General features: G+C 39.7%; 1 protein-coding gene across 2 annotated transcripts in view; it reads right to left on the bottom strand.

Moving 5' to 3' along the window:
• Positions 1-5,231: 5,231 nt before the first annotated feature.
• The window catches only part of snama (something that sticks like glue), a 651,651-nt gene continuing 633,634 nt past the window's right edge, over positions 5,232-23,248 (bottom strand). For both annotated transcript variants that reach the window (XM_067149701.2, XM_067149702.2), the window contains one exon: positions 5,232-9,630. In XM_067149701.2, coding sequence (XP_067005802.2) covers positions 5,934-9,630 — 3,697 coding nt within the window. In that variant the 3' untranslated portion in view covers positions 5,232-5,933. The remainder of the gene's footprint in view (positions 9,631-23,248) is intronic.

The raw sequence follows: 23,248 nt of genomic DNA, 5'->3' as shown, positions 1-23,248 counted from the left end.
TTATTCAATGAACATCTGTATTTGCTGTGGCCAAATGGGGTAAATTTGATAATGCTTTATGCTTACTTAAGGATGCTGCTCCATTTATGATGGAGACAGCAGAAGACCTTTCTGTAAGCTTCCCAGACTGATATACACAACTTGAATGGTACATGGTTTACACAGAGTATGTGAGCAGGTAAATACCTTACATCCTAAAGTGGACAAAATAATTTTAAATGGCAAGTATTCGTTAAAGCCCCAAAACGAATCGATTAGATCAAAACCAAAAATCCAGATCTTGCACTTCCGCATAGACAGATAGTTACTCATTGGAAGACATACTTAGTAGTAATGTGTTAGGCAGACAATATTGAAGAAAGGTGAACTAAAGAAGGGTGATGCTTCATCTGTTGAAATTCTTCAGAACTTATTAACAGTTCATTAAATATGGATTATATACCTGCAAACTTGAGAATTTGTGTCATTTCATAAAGAAATTCAAAACATTAATCAACTTGCGGACTGAGACAGTTCTTAATAAAATAATTATTCCTTTAAATGGAATGATTTATATTTCTACCACCACACTACCATTCAATACTATGTAAGATATAAATATATCTACTACGAGTACGTTTCAGTCTGAGACCTTCTTCAGCTAATGAACACTGACTTGCAGACAGTTCTTATTGAGAAAAAAATTAATTCACTCGCAGGACCTAAATAGAAGGTATTCAACAGAAATTTGAAAGTGTGTTTCAAAAAAGTTATCGATTTCAAACTACGTATAAAGTTACCAAAGTTTTGGAGGGGCAAGAAGACATTGGTGAAACTGAGAATTCGTGTTTCAGTGACATTTCTTTGATGAAATTCGCAAGACTTCTTCTGACAATGAACAGTCCTCTCACAGTATTGTGCTTTGTTCCAAGACACCCAACATCGATTTGTGATTGAAAACTTGGAATAAGTCTTTGCTGTTTGCTGTAACAGTGTCTCAACATGACAGATGTGTGATCTTTTACAATTTGTGCTTAAAATTTTGTAATATTGAAACAAAATACTTCAAAACATATTTTTCAGTTTTTTACTATATAAGAAAATAAATAATGTCAATCTTTTTAGCACATAGAAATCCACTCCATAGTTATAACTTAAAGTAGACCCCTGATTATTTATGCATGGATTATTCAGTTTGTAGGTTAATCATGCAACCTAAAAACATTCCTCACCAAAAACAAAACAAAAATTGTGTTCAGGAGATTTTTGATCAGTGGGTATCAGCACTGAAATGGCATGAACTACATGTCAGCTGCTCTAAGACAGAGTACATGGAATGTGATTTTGGTGTCAGTGAGAGAACAGGCTGCAAAATACGGACAGATGGTAATCACCAACCAAGTGTCTCAACAGTTCTGTACTGACAATTAACCTGAGTGCTGAAGAAGATGTAACACATTGGTAAAGACTGCCTTGGTTGAAGTGGAGATCACTGTTGGTTGGATGTACTCTGAGTTCCCAACATGCCAATAAGACCCAAAGGCAAGGTATACTAAATGCTATGATAAACATAACAGAATGCTGGAGCACTAAATTGGTACTTGGACAATGACTGCACGTAAATGAAATGAAAATGCTATCAGGTATCACCTGAATTGATGAGATCTGGAATGTTTACATGCGAGGCTCCTTTTAAGTTGCCCCGATTAAAGAGAAACTCAAAGAGAGTCGCATGAGATGGTACATCCATGTAATGAGGAAAGACTATTCCCAAGACATCAGAGGACTACTGAGTATACTACATGCACACAGACAGGTGGACTGCAACATGGTGGGAAAACATACAAAAAGATATCAAGATCACAAACTTACCGCCAGTGGCAACACAATGTCAAGCAACATGGTGCCGCAGTGCTACGAGAACTCGGTCCCAAATGATTTGGAAAGAAGAAGAAATGCGCTGTAACAGACATTACTTTGCATGCTTCGGAACTATGCTTTCTTTAAGTTGTAACGAAATGTTTCATGGCAACAACAAACTTCACCCCATGTGTCAGTAGAGTAAGGTATATTTTTTATCAGTCTACTCAGTCTGTAAAAATTGTACATTTCTGTTATTAACAACCTTGTATGGTCTTCAGTTTTATCTCATCAGAAATTATTTTTTAACTCAAGCAATAAAATAGGAAGTTGAAGAAGAACACTATGAAAAATTCTAGAAGGGCAATTCAGTTACTAAGTTGGCAGCTGTTTATAGGACAGGAGTAGTACAAACTGTCTGCTATTTAAAAAAAGTCAAGCTGGAGGATTTTGTGCAGAACCATGATAGCAGACCTTCAAGTTAATCTTCTGGAATTAAATATCACACTTCTACAGTGGTTCCTAAGTAATGTATGTGTAGAGAGAAAGCTACTGAACTGCATTATCGATGTTTCCTGTGCATGTCCTCTCCTTCATTAGCCTCAGTAACCAGGAGTTTAGAATATTTGCAAGAATTTCAAAGCTTTAAGAGAAGTACAGAAGTGAAGTAAATTACAGATTAGTAAAGGAGATACGCCAACATCCGTTTGCTTCCTGAACATGGAACAAGATTTTGCAGAGGAATAATTGTACAGTTGACACCCTCTTAATGAGGCAGCTTGGTGAATAATTTTGAATTTTAGTTCCCTATGATCACAAGTAGGAAATATGTTGAAAAACAAAGAGAATTGTCTCCTGTAGATGTTAAGGAAATAGTGACACTTCAACTTAAAAAACCATTACTTTTTACAGATCAGTCATAAATACATTTTATTGGTATTACAGTTATGCATAGTTTAATGACAGAATCAGACTTTTTTCATAAGTTCACTTAAGTGAATGATTGTGTTGTGAAGTGATAAATGCAGCTGTTGGACTATGGACTGGATCTAACACTTCATATCATGGCAATTACATTGGTATGTGTGTACTGTACGCTCTATTATTTTTTCATGTTTAAATAATTTATAATGCTGTATTCTTCTTCTTCTTCTTCTTCTTCTTCTTCTTTTCATACAGCTTTTCCCACACCCGAGGGGTCGCAGGTGCAAACTGCGTCGCACATGTGGATTTGGCCTTGTTTTACGGCCGGATGCCCTTCTTGACGCCAACCCTATATGGACGGATGTAATCACTATTGCGTGTTTCAGTGGTGGTTGGTAGTGTAGTGTGTTGTGTGAATATGAAGAGGAGAACATTGGGATGGACACAAACACCCAGTTCACGAGCCAGAAGAATTAATCAGAAGCGATTAAAATCCCTGACACGGCCGGGAATCGAACTCGGGACCCTCTGAACCGAAGGCCAGTACGCTGACCAAGGGTCCAGTTCCAAGAAGGCTGCTTAATACATTCTTGTCTAGGTGCGAGCATAGCCCGCAGTAGGTTTTGACAAGACATTAAAAATTGGGAATGAACTGTGTATGCCATTATAGTGTTTAGTTAGAACTGTGTGTTGTTAGATGGCAGAACTGCTGCCCAAGTCAATGGTATGTGATACCTTCAGAGTGTTTTCATCTCTAAACATGGAGATGTGCTGGATGCGAGCGTAATTTTGGACATTCCACTCATAAAAGTCCTTAAAACATGGTAAATAATCACTGTGCTGTTTATTCATAGTGTTTGTTCTGCACCATTTAACCTGTTAATTGGCCTTTTTTTCTTTCTTTTTATTTTACAACAAAGATCAGTTGAATTTTTGTTTTAATGAAAACACAGTCATAGTTTTCTAACACAAGAAAATGACCTATGCAAGCTGTGTCTGACATTTATGTACTTAATTAATGTACAAATTCAATGCAAAAAAAAAAAAAAAAAAAAAAAAAAAAGCCCACAAGCTTTGATTGCAGAGAAAGAAATGTTTGGAAAACCTCAACAAAAAAGAACTTCACCCAGAGTGATTAGTAAAGATTTCAAAGTCCGAGCAGGCTGTTTAAGAGGGTGTCCACTGTAGTTAGATAATATCGTAACCAACACAAACGGACATCTTTTCCTCAGCATGTCAAATGTATCACTTCATCACAAAAATTAACCAAAAGTTCATTATGAATTTTCTTCCTGTCTGCAGTGCGAAACTGTGTCAAATTTAATTGCCCCCTGGAATAGAGCTGATCAGCTCATGGCTACCGGACATAAAATGTTTAGAATCCACCAGAAGTTAACTGCTAGTCTAGCAAATTCTTAGAGCTGCTTCTTCCTAGTTATCTTAGTTACAATTAATTTCCTTAGGACTAAACTGAACTGAAGACCATTTTTCTAAGTCCAAGATGAGTTTTGACAACCAGGAATAATATATTTCTGATGTTCATTGAGACTCTGCAGAACCAGACACATGAATGCTGAACAACAACGACAACAACAACAACAAAAATCCAACTTTTAAATATTCCGTTTGTGCATCTTCTACCCTCACTGCGATGAATACAGAATAAATATTGGTATTATGATGGCTATTTTATTGAAAGGTGGACCGAGTGTACTCCATTGTTGGCACCATTGAATGAAGTAAACAACTTGTAACACAGAGTACTTAACATGCTACTATATTCTCTGAGTCGAGCTGATGTGTTTCAGGCATGCTCAGTGAAGAAATAATCATGTTGGACAATAACCCCAATTACGCCAATATTGTGTGTTCTGTTCCTCAAGGAAGAAAACACAGGAAAAATTATGGTATCACTAGAATAAAATGAGAAAGAGAGAATCAAGTCCATGGAATTCAAATCATACATAGCTTACAGTAATTATGATGGTTCCACATCAGGGAAGAAATGTTGTGTATCAGAGATCTGCTTAAACGATATGAAACAAGGGTAGATGATGTTACAGCTATTACAGTATCACACAAATGACTATCCCCATCCAGAGTTTTGTAAAGCCTAAAATCTTTGAATAATACAATACTGTTAACTGAAAAGAGACTTTCAGTGACTTTTTGCACCATGCATGATGCATGGATTTTTTGTGGAAAGTGATACTGAAATAATGAAGAAAAATTACTTTCATTAAAATTGACCTTTCTGGATTTGTCCAGTTCTTGAAAGAAAAAAAAAGGGGGGGGGGGGGGTGTTCAAAGAAAATTTTACCCACAAGACTTCACAATTTCTAAACTGCCTTCCCATCTTTACCTTTATATTCAACACAACAGCAGTTATATATTTGTCTCTCTACAGGCTATACTTTATACAAAGGAAAATTGTTCAAGGTTGAATAGAAAAGTAAATACGAGTAAAATCCATTTATTTCAGTCATATTTCTTCAGTTAAGGATCATGTTCTCTGATTCGGCAAATATTCTTATGCATAATTAAACACAGTGGGACTGTTTACAAGCCAGGATGTCCATCAGTACTTTTGTAGACCTTACATGATGCATATTAAACAAAATGGTTTTAACAAAGCCTCTCAATAATTATATAATTGATTGTAAATTTAATGGCAGAGAACAACAGAGAAAGTAAGGAAAAGGATAAAGAATGGTAGTAGTCAGTGTGCTTCAGAAGGTCAGGAACAGTGGAGTAGTGTCATGACTATTTACATACATGTGTGATACACCCTCTGATCTCTACAATAAACAAGCTTCAATAATGACTTAGTGTACGTAACCAAAAACAAACAGTTTCCTAACACAATATCACTTGGTGAACCACAATATCTACAGTAAAATGAGCTATACATACAATGTCCTTATATTACAGTTCTTGTTATGAAAATATGTATTGTGTCAGTACTACAGGATGAGAGTTGTAGCAGTCTTATACAAATTTCTCGTCACCGACCATTCACTGTTCACACAGCATTGTCGCTAACTAAACGACACTGGGAAATGCATGTTCGTATTACCATAAGTGTAGTTACTCAAACAGATATCACACCATTCATTCAGTATAGGAAACAATATACAGTAAGAAACTCTACGAAAGTCTTTGCAAATCATTTACCTGTGTTTAGACTTTTTCTTCTTTTTGCTACCCTTTGCTCTGTTTCGGTGATGACGCTTTTTACTGCTTTTTCCTTGGTTCTTTCGCCCTCGTCCTCCATCAGATTCACTACTGGAGATATCTTCCGAGTCGGAATCTGATTCGCTGTCACTACTTGTGTCTGCTCTTTTGGAGGATTTTTTGTTTCTTTTCCGCCGCCGCCGGCGGGAAGATTTCTTCTTGCGAGGCCTGTGGACAGAAGAATCATCAGAAGACTCTTCCTCCGAGCTGGAGGAACTTCCAGAACTCGAACTTTCTTCCTCGGAGCTCTCATCGTCCGAGCTCTCGTCTTTAGAACTACTTGCCGACCTACCACGTTTCTTTGTACTCTTACCATTTCCAGATCTGTTGCTCTTCTTTGAATCTTCAACTGAAGTTTTATCACTTTCCTTTTCAGCTTTCTGCCTCTTCTTCTCGAGGGATGAAGAAGCTGCAGTAGAAGCCTCATCCACACTGCCCGACCTGTCCCGTTTCTTCGTTGGTGAGTCACCCAGTCCTCCAGACTTCTTTTCACCATTTTCACTCTTCTTCTCCCCTTCAGTATTAGCTTCATCGACATCCGTATCAACAGACGAGGACGCATCATAATCAGGCTCGAAACTAGCCTCATCCAAAGTAGATCTTTTACGATCGCTAGCCAAACGAGGATTACGCCTTGCAGTCTTCCTAACTTTCTCCTTTTGATCTGCTGCATCAGACTTAGCATCTGCCGGTGCAGCCTTTCCTTCCTCAGAAGCACCATTACCTGAAACATCATTGGCGGGATTCGTTTTAAAATCCTTCGTTGCAAGAGTATCTGATTCTTTGGCACTATCTTTTTCATTAGCTGATTCAGCCTCTTTCTTCTCATCTTTACTGTCCTTCTGTTTATGTTTCTTAGTTTTTTCCTTCCGGTGCTTTTTGTCTCGTTTTTTGCCACGCTTGGATTCTCTGTCCGAAACAGACTTCTTACGGCTCCTACTATCACTCCTCTTAGTCTTTTTCTTAGCTTTGTGCTTTCCCTTCATTCTTTCTAAAGACTTTTCCCTTTCTTTAACTTTCCTGTCACGACTCTCACTTCTTTCTCTTCTTCTTTCTCTCCTCTCCCTACTGTCACTCCTTTTCACATTCTGCTCCATGAACCAGCGATCCCTGTCCTGGTCAGCGTATCGTATCTCACGACTCTCTCTCTCCCCTCGCCTACTTCCATGATCCACGTATTTCCTCCGATTATCCCCCATCTCCATGTACTTGCGGTCCCGAATGTCGAGTGGTAATTCAGCGTATCGTCTATCTACGACGGGTTCGATGAACATACTCATATCTTTTACTTCTCTCCTGTCCAAGGGGAGTTTCCTGCGGTGTGGAGATCTCGAGCGTGACCTGGAAATAGACCTCTTCCTTTCGATGGCGCTCTTCAGACCTTTCCTCGACCTTCTCTCCCGCTCTCTGCTATCGCTTCGACTTCGATGTTTCAACGTCTTGCGACTCCGATCATCTCTCTCCCTGTTATCATATCTCTCTTTTACTCTACTATCGTCCTTATCAACATCGACACGTGCCCCTAACCTTTCTTTTGCTGGTACCCTTTGGGGCGACATGCTCTCATTTCCATCACCCCACTGACTTCCACCACTGCTGAACTTTGAGCGATCCAACTTTCCTTTGCTCTTTGGAGCAGCTGATGCACTTTCTAAGGGGGATAATTCCACTGACCTCTCTACATGACCAGCAATAGGAATCGTGATCTGAATTGAGTTTACTGTCTTTCTAGCCTCACGAGCATCTTTCTCTACCACCTTTCTGTTTGCTTCTGTCGGTTCTGTAACAACTGCATCTGTAGAAACTTTCTTTTCCTTCTCCGCATTAGTATAAACTTTTCTTTCACTAACTATCTTTTTAACAGGCTCAATGGGCCGGATTGCATTAATGGCCTTCTGAAAGATAGCATTTTCAGCTCGTTTAAGAACTTCTGAAGTAACAACTTTTCCTGATTTTTCCATAGGGGTCAAGGTACCTCCAGAAAGTGGTTCTTCATTTACTCTATCATCTGCACCAGGCATTTCTTCTTCTAATTCCCATTTGGATGGCTCTGGAAGAGGTGCTAACATTATGTTAGCTTTTGCAGGTTCAGATGTAACCTTAACAACTTTAGCTACTCCTTCTGAGTCATGAACAGGTTCAGTTTTCACAACATCATTTCCTGCACCGTGCCTCATATTCTCACCATTTTCTGATCTCCATTCCTCTTGATCAGCAATACCTTGATCATTTTCATTGTCAGGCAGATTTTTGTTGTCCGCCGACACAACTTTACCGTAATTTGCGATCACACTGTCGTCAATACGAGTATCTTCCATGTCGCCATACAAGCCATCAATTATACTCTCGGTTGGAGGAGCATCAAAAGTACGCAGCATGGACCCTTTCACTTTCTCGATAACGTTCCCCAGCACCGCAGGTTTGTTTTTGTCCTGGAGGACTTTCTCCTTAGCCCCCGACTCTGATGGAGAATTGTCTTCCAGTCTTTGATCATTATGATTTTCTGGGATAGGCTTTTCTTTATGTACAGCTTTCTCCTTTTTATCAATGCTCTTTACAGGTGTTTTAACTTTTTCTTGTTCTTTCCCACTCTCTTGACCTTCCTTCTTGGCATCTTTCTTTTCTTTCCGTTTCTTTTTCTTTCCTGCATCAGCTTCTTTCTCCTTCTTCTTCTTTTTCTTTTCTTTGGTCTTTTTGTCTTTCTCTTCTTCCTTCTTTGGTTTGTCTTCCTTCTTGGACCTCTCTTTCTCCACAGAGGGCTCCTTACGCACTTCAACCAACACACGCTCCCTTTTCTGTATCTCTTTCTCCTTGTCTCTGTCCCTGTCATGAGTCAGTTCTACAGGTTCAACCGGTTGTTGCGAAGCGTGCCTGTTTTCTTTCCCACCATCTCGCGTTGGGTTCCTGCGTCGGCTACCATGACGGTGGTGTCTCTCACTGCTTGAATACCTCTCTCGACTTCCTCCCCGCCGCGGCGATGCCGACTGTCGCCTTCTCTTACCGTCGGGAGAATTATAGCCATACGAGCGTCTGTGTTCAGAGTCATAGTAGTCGCGACCCCGATCACGCTCTCTTTCGCTTAACATGTCTCTCTCCCTATCTTTATCCCGCAATCTATCGGGAGAACTGCCACGCACAGTATCTCGTACATCTCTTCCGGAAGACACTACATCACTTTCCCTATTCCTAGTTTCCCAACTCTGAGATACCATATCTCTGTCTCTGAGTCCATCTCTCTCACGGATCACTGAAGGAATGATATCTCTATCTCTTCCACCAGAAGGAACACTGTCACGATCTCTGGCAGCGGAAGGCACTATATCCCTGTCTCGTATCCCTGGCGGTCCAACATCTCTATCTCGATCCCTCGAACTACCATAGCCGGCAGAATCTGGTCGTCGATGATCCACTCCTGGGGGTGCAAGGTAGTCATCAGGTGGCAGACGTCCTTCATAACCACGATCATAGCGAGATGAACCGATAGGAATATCAGGTCCTGTTCCTGGAGGGACGACATCGTAGGGCTCAAACCGTCGATTCGGTGGCGGATTGTCGAACCGGCCCACTCCTGGGACGTGTGGCAAGGGCTCTCCTCGACCTCCAGGGCCATTGTACCTATAATCACTGCCATACCTGAAACAAAAATTGAAAAAGAGTGTTACCATCCAACAAATACGAACATGCTCTCTTCATTGCGTGTGTTGAACACTCAAAGAAATCTTACTGCAAATATTAACAATTTATTCTTGGAAAGAAGATTGGAATACTTCCAGTAACATAAAACACAGTTGTACAATCTACAAATATTAATTAAAATCTAACTGACCCATTTCCCCTTCCAGAGTTGTTACAGGTAACAGAGAATGAGGGACTCATCTGCATGAGAAATATATTATTATTATTGGTTTTATACCACACTAACTACTTTTATGGCTTTCAAAAACACAAGAGGTGTGGAATTTTGTCCCAGAGAAGTTCTTTTACCGACATGATGCTGACATATCTGGACACCTTCAAATACCACAGAACTGAGCTAGGATTGAACCCACCAACCTGGGCCACTCAGGGCAGCGAGTGTGTGAGAAATAAACGAGCTACAATCTCGTGCAATGTCCTCCACCTTTCAAGATACAAAAAGGTAAATTATTGTAGATTGTTCAATTGTATTATATAATTTGGAATACTGCTAAATATTAGTAAAATAACAGAAATAAAGTATTGTACTCGAGTCATGCCTCTATTAAAAAGCAATGAGGTGGAAATTCTTCCACATACAGGAAAAGGAAATGGAAGGTACTATGGAGAAGATCCATTACTGATATTTCAAAATGCTCATGCTATGATATCTTGACTTTTCTCTTCGAGCAATGTCTTACTGCTCTGTTAACATTCCTATCCTTTTCTTCTCTTTGAAAGTCAAAGTATTTTTCATGGAGCTATTCTAAAGCACTAAATACATCTTGGGTCTAGTGAAGCAGTCTCCAGATTTCTCTTCTGTGATTAGAACACCGGAACAATAATTCTCACTTAACGTCTTTTTTCCAGTCTCTGATAGCAGTGGTAAAAGTGTGCCACAAACGACAAAGAAAGTTGAACACTAATATGGACTAATTGTCAAAAATTACTCTAGAAGATAAGCTTATTTTGTTGTTTGGAAAAGAGGAGAGAGTAGAAGAAAAAATAAACACTTCTTATTTACTTACAATTTATTTCTAAACAATCAAAGATTTTATTGCAAATAAATAGATCATGAATATACATTCTGAATTTCAAAGAAAGTATCTTCTTAAATTTATGTACAGTAAACACAAATACAACTGAATAATACTTCAACACAATTCATTTCAACATTTATATTTCTATATATTTTGCCATGCAATAACAAGGAGAGGGTTACAGCCGACTCCACAACTGTTTGCACATGAGTACTATGTTCCTCTTAATGATAAAAGGTACATTCGGAATAATTACCTATCTTGATTTGTAGGTTACTACTAGCAGAGTTAGGATTAATAACACGAAAACTTTCATAACAGCCAGAATAAAATAGAATACCACTTTGAACATGTTAAATGACAGAGAGAGATAAGAACACAATAACAGGCCAGTTTCTGCTTCCAAACATCACTGGGAGGGTGGACTTTTAACATTCATTGAGACATCATCCTGACAAATTTTCAGTCTCGAGGATAAGAAGAAAGCGTGGTAAACGTGGGAAAAAGTATTGAAGAAGCTGGGAAGCAGAAATGAACTTGTCAGAGGCTGAGAAGAAATGGGAGCCAAGGTCTCTTCTTTCCACACTGCCCTGTCACGTTCCTACCTCTCTATACATAACTTGATTTGACATATGTTTGTTTCTTTCCATTGCTTACTTTGAATATGTTGAACATTGATGAATATTTTCTTGAATCACATTTACACCTGCTAACTCAAATCTTCCTTGTAATATTCATATTGATGCTTTCACGGCTTGTAATAATAGACATGATAAGAAAACAAAAGAAGAAAAATATATAATTACAGAATGGATGATTGCAGATTAACAAATAGGATTTTCAAGTACCTTTAGGACAAAAAAGCAACAACTAGCTGGATTCAAGAAGTAAAGAAAGATTTAGAAAGAAATAATATAAGAGAAGAAGAAATTACGGATAGAGAGATTTTTAGAAAGAGGGTAGTAAGTATGGAAGGATTCCAAGGAAGATTGAACAAGAAACCTGGTGCGAAGTGGTCTGAGGACAGAAAGAAACAGCATAGTGTAAGGATGAAAGAATATTGGAAGGAACGGAAGAAAAAACAACAAAGTATGAAAAATTGAATTGAAATTGGCACGTGGCCCTTCGCAGGCCTCATCGGAAAGAAGAAAAAAGGAGAAGAAGAAGAAGAAGAAGAAGAATTAATGCACCTTAGTCAATATACAAATGCATCTTAAGGAAACTTTAAGAAAATTCACATAACAGGTACATGTTTTGGCCCCATAAACTTATAAACAAAATATAAAGTTCATAAAACAGTTTAAAAAAAATTTCTAATTATCAATTTCAAAGAAGACCTTCTACATGATGATTATTTTTTTATGTATCTTACAAAATTGACATCTATAACCACTGTTCACACCTTTTAAGTAATTTCTTCCATCAAGACTTCAAGGACGAGTGACTTTATATGTTCCTCTTAACAGTGAAAAAAAATCTCTTCAGCATTCCAAGTCATATGATATTGGTACGTAAAGGATCTCTGGTGACATATTTGCCACGTAAGCACAATTTTTGTTTTCCTATAGTATTTTAATATGTTCTAAGAATGTTTTGGAATTTTTGCCAGGATGAAATGTTCCCCACTTCTACTTCTTTCGGTGTACAACAGTCTGTGCATACTAATAGCAACAAGCATAACTGCGACAATCATAACACTCCTTGGGTAGGACTTGGGACAAACTGTTACTTTCCAGTATCATGTTACTGTGTATCCATTACAGTGTAGTATTAGGTTGGAGTATTAGGATATAAAAGTAACATAATACAAGTTGCAGGTCAACTTTTGGGAGTAACATCCACTATACCTGCAGCCTCTTGCAGCTCCTAACCGCACCTTAGTAAGTACTACATCTTTACTTTGCTTCCTTCTCTTCCACTCTCCCTTTTGCCAGCTCGTCACTCACATTCTTAACTATTCCTGAAAAATGTCTGCAGTGACCCATATACACACCCAGAACTAATATTTTGAAACCTTCATTTGTAAAAATTGCCGTGATTGCTAGGTACCTCTCTGTATTCTTAGATGTCCAAGGATCTGTATTTAAACAAACACTCGGACCCGACATTACCAAATATATCGATGAACGAGTGTCGTATACACTTCAGATACCAGCGGAATAAGAGATGAGGAAACAGTCCTTCTACCAGGCAAGACAAAAGCAGAGTTAAATCCAGAACTATTTTATTAATTATTTTTTAGTTTTTGTCTTCTTACATGGCACCGACACAGACTGATCTTATGGCGACGATGGGATACGACAGGACAGGGCTAGGACGGAAGCGACAGTGCTCTCAACTGAGGAACAGTCCCAGCATTGGCTGGGTGTGTACATGGGGAAAACAACGAAAACCATCTTTAGGGCTGCCGACAATAGGGTGAAAACCCACCATCTCCCGAATACAAGCTAACAGCTACGTGACGCAAAGTGTGTAGCCAACTCACTCTGGAAATCCAGTATAAAAGTCTCCAAAATCTTCATCTTCCACCACAGGATGAAGGTTGGGAATATGCGGTAAACAACTGTGTAAGTGACTTGTCCAGTGTCTTATTCTATATAGCACTCTTTTTCCTTTGTACTGGTAAAAATTATAACAACTGTTGCTGCATTGCCTTGCAGGTTGCAGTCAATGACAAAGTTTCAGGAGGTACAGATACACGTGATGGCACTTACGATGGCATTTCAGGACCTGATACTCGAGTGTCATGTACATTAATGAGAACTACATTAACCAGTTGAATATTAAAAATTATTATTATTATTATTATTATGCACCTTCTTACAACATGTTTCTAAGAAACCCTTTCCCTGCAATTGAGTTTTTGACCACATCAATCGTATCAGGTCTTTAGCTCTCTGACCACACAATATGCCATGAAACACCTGTAAGCCTAATACAAAGCACTTCGAATAATTAAAGAATATCGGTAACCAGCCAACAAGTAAAAGGGTAGGAATATCAGTACTGCCTCCAAAAACCCCCCAAACCCCACGGCAATTAACGCCCTTGAAAGGGTCTTGGTCCGCCCAGCGACCGCCGCTCAGCCCGAAGGCCTGCAGATTAGCAGGGGCCGTGTGGTCAGCACGACGCATCTTTTCAGCCGTTATTCTGGGCTTTCGAGACCGGGGCCACCATCTCACCATCAGATAGCTCCTCAATTCTAATCACGTAGGCTGAGTGGACCTCGAACCAGCCCTCAGGTCGAGAAAAATCCCCAACCTGGCCGGGAATCGAACCCGGAGCCTCCGGGCGAGAGGCAAGCACACTACCCCTACACCACGCGGCCGGCTGTACTGCCTCTAAGCTGTTACAAAATTATTGCTCGCGCCTGTGCAGGAGTATGCCCTTAAAGCGAGCTGCTATGCGTTCTAATATTTGTTAGCCAATCAGAAACTCCTAACCTTCCCTTGGTTTCGCTCAGACAGTTACTTTTGTATAAGGGTCTCTGGTGGAAAATAATAATATATTTCTGGAACAGCTTACACTGATGGAATAGGATACAGTATCATGTTAAGATATGTAACTCTCATCTCTATCCTTGGGATAAAGATGAAGTATCACACAAACCAACAACAGATTATATACTTTAAGCTATGCTAAACTCTTACTTACATGAAGCAAAATTGGTCTGAGTTTATTAAGTATAAAATGAAACACTGCTCTTGCAAAGAAGTGAGCCACCCCTCGCTGTCAAAAAAGAAAGAAAAAAATTAAAAATCATCAGATTTTCTCCCTCATCTTTAACCCCCATCCCCCTCCTCCAAAAATCCCTACCCTATAGTACTGAGGAAAATAAAAATAAGCATAAAGCAGCCTGTCTTTCTAATGAACAACTAACTCCCTAGTATACAGAGTGTTCTGGAAATACTACCCCAAAAAGTAGGTAACTAAAGGCATGACAGAAAAAGGGTTGCACGGTTCAGCACCCTTTTTCCTAGGATCCACGCATCCTTCATGTGAGGCACTGTACTTCCTTATGAATCACTTGCTTAATTGCAGCAAATGTTCAAAATATCTTCCTCCTACCTTGATTACAAGGAGTTAATCGCCAGAGTAGTGACTCACAGAAAAGTGTATGGCATTGTGGAAACATCTTCAGCAGCAATGGCGATCCTTGCTACCAGCGCTTATTCGCTTTCATCTGGCATCACATAAACCTGGCTCTTCCTGTAACTACCCTACAAAAAGAGGATTCAAGTCCAGAGATTGGGAGGTCAAACAACAAATCCCCCTCAACCTATTTACCTGTTCGGAAAGTTATATTTAAGTAATAACTAATAACAGTAATGGAGTGAGCCTCCAGAGAGGCCTGATGCAGGTCTTTTAAGGCCACACCTATGGGTGACCTGTGCATCTACCTTCAAAGACAGCAGAAACATCCAATCCCCAAGCCAGAGGAAAGAACCAATGAAAATTAAGATCCCTGAACCAGTCTGAAATTGAACCTGGAACTAGGGTTGGAGAGACTGGAATTCAGTTGTTCCGAAACATTAAGAGCTTCAGGTGGAGTGTTTCGGTACAGTGTGCTAATTGGGCTCATCAGTTGGTAAATAACACACCTACTAAGACGCATGGCTAGTGCATACCGTGGAGGCTACTGCCTAGGCTACTTGGAGCCACCAGCAGTGCCAATGCACTATGAGAGACTTCCTCTCATTTTCAAAAACTGATGCCTGCCTGGCCATAAGATGATATGGTGTTGGTTCTCATAAGGAACCTGAAATATTTGTCCTGAATGTGTACATTTATAATACCACTATAATTGGTATTATTGGTATTATAAATTTAAATTATAAATTTACTCATTTGAGACAAACATTTCAGGTTCCCTATGGGAACCAACACCTATTTCACGTGAAAAAGCAGTCGGAACTCTGAAATACATACCCAAAAAATCGTGTCTGAATGTTGTTTTTAGGATAAGAATGTTTTCATTCATTCATTCTGAAATACACCTGTCACAATTACACTGGCAGTAGATGTGTTTACAAATGTCAAATGTGTGTACAAATGTTATTTTCATCAAATAAAAATATACTCTCACAGTTGAAGAAACATTGGTCAGTACTCTATTTACGTACACAATATACTGTACAAGCGGATTACGAAAATAATTAACCCATACAAGAAAAACATGACGATAAAAATTAAACAGTATATACAAGCGAAACAGGAGATGAAAAATAAAACTATACAAGCAGAACATGAAAATAAAAATTGTGGGATGTTTAAGTTTGAAATATCTCATCACTGTGCCAGTTGAAGATCCCTTTGCAGACAAAACAGAAGAACATAAATTGCATTTCACTCTGTGCAGTTTTATTCTAGTAAAAATGTCCTAAACAGGACTCCAGTGCGACATTATACAAAGGTTACCGTTTTTCAAACAATATATATATTACTAGGCTTCAATGAAAAACTCTTACAAAACAAAACACATTAAGTTATTCGCATGTACTGAAGGCCAATAGCCGGTGCAACGGAACTCACTGAACAAAGAGGATATGACAGAACATGGAATATTCCAACACGTGGCAGCACACTGCCAGTATCAACAGTCTGAGTTTCTGACGGGATAGCGAGTCACTGTCTCGGTCTCGCTTGAGAATGTTTCGGAACAACTGACAGTCAGTGTTCCGGAACAGTAGAACATAACTGTGCACCGGCACAGTGTGTGGAAACAGGGACATAGTGTCCAAGTATGCTCGGAATAGTAGTAGTGCCCATGGTGTTCCTAGCAAAGACTGCAATCATTATACGAGGGGCGTACTATATTGTTTTACACTTTATTTTTTGTATGTCTGGGTATGGTTCACATTTCACTTTTGAAGGTGGTGTCTTGTTCCACTGTTTGGTAACACCACACACACACACACACACACACACACACACACACACACAGGGGCCAACAAATGCACACGTCATAGCCATTTCATAATAACACTGTCAGAGTAGGAGCAGACAAAATGGAAAGCAACCATCAGGGACAGCGCTGTACGACTTGGTTCCTATGGAAAGAAGGTGTGACCACTGTAGAAATTCATTGGCACTTCATGGCAGTCTGTGGAGAACATGCACTGGCGCGGAAAACAGTTTGCAACTGTTGGATGGAAGGCCAGCAAGCTAACCAGTTAGCCACGGAGTTGAATGCTACCAGTGAGGTACTGATGCTCCAGTAGAATGTAGTGAGCTTGGATTTCATTGGCCCATAATCACATTCGCTGTCTTATTTCAAGAAGAACATCTTGTAGTTCAGGAAGGATTTCCTCCAGGAATATCTTGTACACTCCACTGTCCAGATGATTGGGTATTAAGTATGGTCCGGTAAGGTAGTTTCCAGGAACACTCGTCCACACATTAACAGAAAACTTGTATCAATTGTCAGGTTGAATAGTAGCATGTGGATTCTCGTAGGTCGAGACATAATTGCTATGAAAATCGTACATTCCCTCCCAGATAAATGCAGTTTCATCAGTCAATAAAACAACTGGTGCAAAATCATGTTCATCTAATGGGTTCTGGCAAAAAACACTAAGCAAACTGAAGAGGTGAATTCCAAAACACACTAAGTCAACTTTCTGTTATTTTACACTTTGCATTTGTTATCGTTTAGAAGGCATAGATGTATCATTTTTGAGAGAAGAATATTTGCCAAGTGGTTCTTAGTCACATAGATAATCAGGTGGAAAAACTGAGATTTTTTTCTGAACTGTGCTAAGGTAACTGATGTAATCCATTTCTGTCACGTTCTAAGTCTGCTATATTGCACATGAGCAGTAGGACACATAGTAGTAATATTTTACCACGACATTTCTTGTGGAACTGTGGAACAATGTGTGATTTTGATTTAGAGTGTTTAGTTAACGCACAGAGAAATGAGAAGAGTAGGAAGAGAAAACTGAAACAAAAAAATTGGGACAAAAATAAATGCAAGTATGCTTGGAATAGTAGTGGTGACCATGGTGTTCCTAGCAAAGACTGCAATCATTATATGAGGGGCATACTATATGTTTCATACTTTACTTTTTGTACATCTGGGTATGGTTCACGTTTCACTTTTGAAGGGGGTGATGTGTAACTACTGTCTTGTTCCACTGTTTGGTAACAGCACACACACACAGGGGCCAAGGAATGCACTCGTCATAGCCATTTCATAACACTGTCAGAGTAGGAGCAGACAACATGGAAAGCAACCATCAGGGACAGCGCTGTACGATTTGGTTCCTATGGAAAGAAGGCATGACGACTGCAGAAATTCATCTGCGACTGGTGGCAGTCTGTGGAGAACATGCATCGTCCCGGAAAACAGTTTACAACTGGGTGGAGGGTTGGAAAACATTGGTGGATAAGAGAACCAGTTCTGGAAGGAATGTGACAGTGTCAACACCAGACAATATTGCCCGGGTCGAACAGGCCATCCAAGGAAACAAATTTACGGAAATGGAGGCAGCCATGGGAATTAGCCGAAACACCCTGCAGCGGATTGTGCACAGCCACTTACAGTTGGGGAAGGTGTCATCCACGTGGGTGCCTAGACTCTTGTCTGCAGACAAAAAGCAGAAACGTGTGGACGTGTGCAGAGAACTTTTGCAACGCCATGATCAAGATCCAGCCGACTTCTGGCTAGGCTTGTGACTGGTATTGAGACATGGCCACCGATGTCCACCCTGTTTTCTAACCTTCCACCCAGTTGTAAACTGCTTTCCGTGACAGCGCAGGTTCTCCACAGACTGCCACCAAGCACCGATGAATTTCTGCAGTGGTCACGCCTTCTTTCCATACGAACCAAATCGTATAGCGCTGTCCCTGACGGTTGCCTTCCATGTTGTCTGCTCCTACGCTGACAGTGTTGTTATGAAATGGCTATGACGAGTGCATTCATTGACCCCTGTATGTGGAGCAGTTGAACAAGATACTAGTCACACGACACCACCTTCAAAAGTGAAATGTGAACCATACTCGGACATACAAAAAAAATGAAGTGTAAAACAATATATAACGAAATAATGCATGGCAGGGGGTTTGAATAAAGAAGACATTGTTGATTTTCACAGTAAGTTGTATGTTTTAAAAACCAAACCTGAGCAAGACAATTTTCTTGTCACGTATATCAGGTTCTTTCTGGAGATCGTGCTACGAATCCTGTTCAGAAATCGAAGAGAAGAACAAGATAAGTGAGTTAAAGAAGAAGGATGTGGAGAAACTATTAACATTTGCGCAGCTCAATCCAAAGGACAAAGCCTTTTATGACAAAGCTCTGGGCCACTGCACAGCGCTAGCTAAGGACAATGACGATGTTCACTGGGTTGAAGAAGAACCTTTTCTGTAATAAAACCCTGATGTCAAGCTGTAATATTACTTTAGTTGTGTTTCAATGAAGGTAGTGCTCAGGAATGATTTTGTTTTTATAATCTATGTACTTAACCACTTATACTTTTTTCCAAAATGCACTAAGTCAGCATGACTTAGTACATTTTGGAAATACCCAGCATTAAAATCCAGTACTTTTCCGGGAATGGACCATTGTATTATAAAAATAATAATCATTCTACCTTTAAGAGCCAATTAAGAAAGGCTGTGGTACAAACATTATGAAGAATACCTAAACATAAAAAATGCTTCCCTTGAAAAATACTATTTTTTAACTTGGTGCCGCGTATGGCAGGTTTTGAATTGCCTAAGGACCCAATCTTAGGACAATTCCACAGAAATGATCAGTGGAGCCACAATTAAAACATGCACGAGAATTACGTGATTTGGAAGAAGGAGAAGCGGTTTTAGTAACCTGTGGAAAGGACATGCTCATAGGAGGGGGAGCTAACGCAACACATAGCTGGTCAGCATATCTAATACCTTCAGCAGAAACAGTGATAGCTTCCAATTGAGCAAAAGTAGCTGGTCGCGGCGAAGGAGCAAGATACGACTGATAATTAGGGGCAGGACCCTCAACAATGCTGGCAACCATTTGAGACTCAGAATAGTTGAGCATAAAAATCCTAGCATAGAATTTAATATCCTGAATATACTCAGACAACGATTCATTCAAATGCTGCACTCTGAATTAATGTTTTTGCACCAAGGAAGGCAAGGCACGAGAAGGAATAAAAAATTCAAGTACATGTGCATGAAACTGATCCACTATCCATCTTTCAGAAATGGCTCTAATGATATGCTCAGAAAGAGCTCCGTAAAGCAGGGCTAACCCTTAAGGCTAGCAGTATGCATCTCAGCTTTTCAAGTTGAAGCTCGTCACATTTGTTGCACTGAAAACGTAGTTGCTGATAGCCTCAGTAGGATGTTCTATCCTGGCAGTTCTGATCCTCAATCAGAGTCTGTAGATCCCTCTCCTGAACAAGTTTCGGCCTTTGTTAATGTAGTTCTCACTAATTCCCCTTTTCTTTTCAAACACATTGGTAAACATCAAGAAGATGATGCTGAATTAAAGGCTGTTATTGACAGGATTAAGTCCGGCGAATATGTCAATCCTTATGTTCTCAAGAATAGTGTTCTGTGTTGTCCTGCTCACGGTCGCAGAGACCCCAAAATTGTTGTTCCAGCTAACTTGGTTCCTGTTCTCTTTAAATATTTCCATGAATCCCCTATCGGTGGACATCTCAGTGTGTTCAAAACTAGACAGAAAATCCGTAAACATTTCATCCGGAAATCCATGGATGGTGAAATCCATAGATAGTGAAATCCGTACCCTTGTCAAATCCTGCAAAACCTGTAATATTAGTAAACCTGCTCCTAATACTCACCTAGGCCGGTTGTCATCTGAGCAAGCTTCTCGCCCTATGGAGAGGTTATTTATTGATTACATTGGTCCTCTCCCGAGGTCACGGACCGACCATCGCCTCATACTTGTGTGTGTTGATGCGTTCTCGCATCTTACGTGGCTGTTTCCTAATCGTATGGCTAATGCTAACACTACTATTTCTTGTTTGAAACAGATCTTTGCTTCATTTGGACCCTGTCAGTATTTGGTGAGTGACAACGCCAGAGCTTTTACCTCTGTGCAATTATGTAATTTCTGTTTTGATTGGTCAATTTCTCATGTAACTACTACCCCTTATTATCCGAGGCCGAATTATGCTCAAAGAGTCAATCGAAATCTTAGATCTGCTCTTATTGTCTACCACTCTAAGTGGGATTATCACTTGATTATCATTTGCTTTCAATACCGCCGTTCATGAAAGTCATAAGCAAACTCCTGCTTTATTAATGCTAAAGTTCACGCCTAATTCTCCACTTTCTAATCTGTGGTCCATTAACAATCTTCTTCCTGATTTCATAAATCTAGAAACAATCCGTGCTGCTTGGCACCGTGCGCATAAAAATTTAAAAGTTTATTACGCTAAAGTTCAACGCAACTACAATCACGGGCGAAGACCGCACAATCTGTCTGAGGGTGGCCAGGTTTATGTAAAGACTCATCCTGTCAGCAGTGCTGCGGACCAAGTCATTAGTAAGTTAGCCCCCAGATTTCGAGGTCCTGTACAATTTTGAAATTTCTAACCCCTGTGTCATTATTAATCAGTCATCCTGAGAGAAAGAGGATCAGTCGTGTTCACTTGTCCCAAGTAAAGATCCCTTAGTTATGAGATGATACTTTAGAAACCATTAAAGATATTTGGGTAGTTATAAGGAATCTTAGTTGTAAGCAAATTCTAGTTAGTAAAGCTGGCCAGCGCTGCATATGGATTTATGTTGCAGTGGCTGCATCTCTGTTTCAACCTAACGTGCCATATAGTTTAATTAGGAAATTGTTTCAGTTGTAATGAGAATGGTCGTTTGTGACCATGCTAGGTATAATTTAGTATAATGTCTTTTGGGTAAGATTAAGATTTTCATTCATGTTCATAACTAGGGGTTCTCTGCAAAATTTTCTGGTAAGGGTAAACTCTGGCAAATTTTCTTTTAGTCTTTCACCACTTGTCCTTTGAAATAATTAATAGTGCTTGTCCGGGGGGAGGGTATTCCCAAGTTTGTGGGAGGGGATCTTCCTATGGAGGTCATTGAGACACGAGTTGGGTGACTCATACCTTTTGTCCACCGAGTTGGGTTTGGCTTTAGTATTCCCTCATCTGCTGCGTATGGATTTATGTTGCAGTGGCTGCATCTCTGTTTCAACCTAATGTGCCTAGTGGAGAGGCACATGGTATGTCTTGGGCACTATCGTAAAAAACCGCAACCCAGCGGTCAGATGTCCAGATGGCGACAGCCTTATTTCTACCTGATGGCAACCTGGCGTGCCAGTTGAGGGGCACATTGTACAGTATGTCTTGGGCACTATCGTCCAACACCACAACCCAGCGGCCAGATGTTCAGATGGCGGCAGTCATGCTGGAATGAGCCTTATTTCGCCACCTGATACCCGTTGGCTCAAGAGAAGGATGGGCCGCGCTACAACTTGCCCGTTGACCGAGTGTAGACTGGACTTATACGGAGGCTGGTGACAAACAGCCACGTCGGCAGCCACATATTCAGCGATAAGCAGTGGTCAAGTGTGGTGAAGTCAATCATGTACCTAGAGTGAAAACTAATGCAAGATCTACTCATTTCAAACCTTGTCATGAAGGGAATAGTGGATGCCTTCTTATAGGAAGTGAATGTGATCTGTGTCACCTATTGATTATACTTTACAGTGGATATAAAAGTCAAAGATTAAAAGAAAAAAAAAATTTACATGTTATATTGTGCCATGTTCTGTTTATAATATGTACTTTTCAGTGGACATAAAAGTTGAAGATTATATATTTTTTTAACAGGGTTGTATTTTGTTATGTTAATTTTCAGTGGACTTAAAAATTGATGTAGTAACATTTTAATATTTTTGGATATTCAATGCAAGGCAACAATGATTGCCAATTAAGTGTAAGTTAGTTGTCTCGAGCTTGGCAAAGGGGAGTATGTTGTGGTTGTAAAATATGTTCATTTGTTTTGGTAAAATATGTTTATTTGTTGGACTTTGAAGAATTGACTTTGTGTAATATTTAAAAGAGAATTTTTCTTAAATGTGAGTTTTAAGTGAAAAATGTGAAGATTTTTAGGGTTGTTTGTTTTCAGCTATTTTATTATGTGCAGATCATTTTTTTCCTATAAAGGTATTGTCTTTATAACTTTCGGGGCACGGTGTAGTTGCACGTGCTGGGTTTGGTAAGATGCTTCAAGTAGTTTCCGGTTGCATCTGGATGGAAATTTCTCAAAGCTACGACCAGTATTTGGTCATCAGTTTTCTCTGGGACTCATTGACCAAAATAAAACTCTTTCCTATTGGCAAATGCAAGAAATGCGGGTGTGCTAATTGGTTATTTCGTGACTTCCGGCCGCTGGCCACTTGGCCAGAGCCAAGCTTGTCCCGTCTTGTCTTTTGGTTGGACCGGCGAAGGGAGAAGGTGTCTCCTCCATCAGTGCCCTCCAAGATAAGCATGTTTCAGGTTTTTAACTTTCAAATGTAATTTCTTAATTTAAATTTTCTTTACCCTCCGGAGTTT

The sequence above is a fragment of the Anabrus simplex genome, chromosome 6 (genome assembly GCF_040414725.1).
Source record: "Anabrus simplex isolate iqAnaSimp1 chromosome 6, ASM4041472v1, whole genome shotgun sequence".
NCBI classification, from domain to species: Eukaryota; Metazoa; Arthropoda; class Insecta; order Orthoptera; family Tettigoniidae; genus Anabrus; species Anabrus simplex.
The sequence above is the reverse complement of the archived record's forward strand: the minus strand, read 5'-3'. Positions and strand labels throughout refer to the sequence as shown.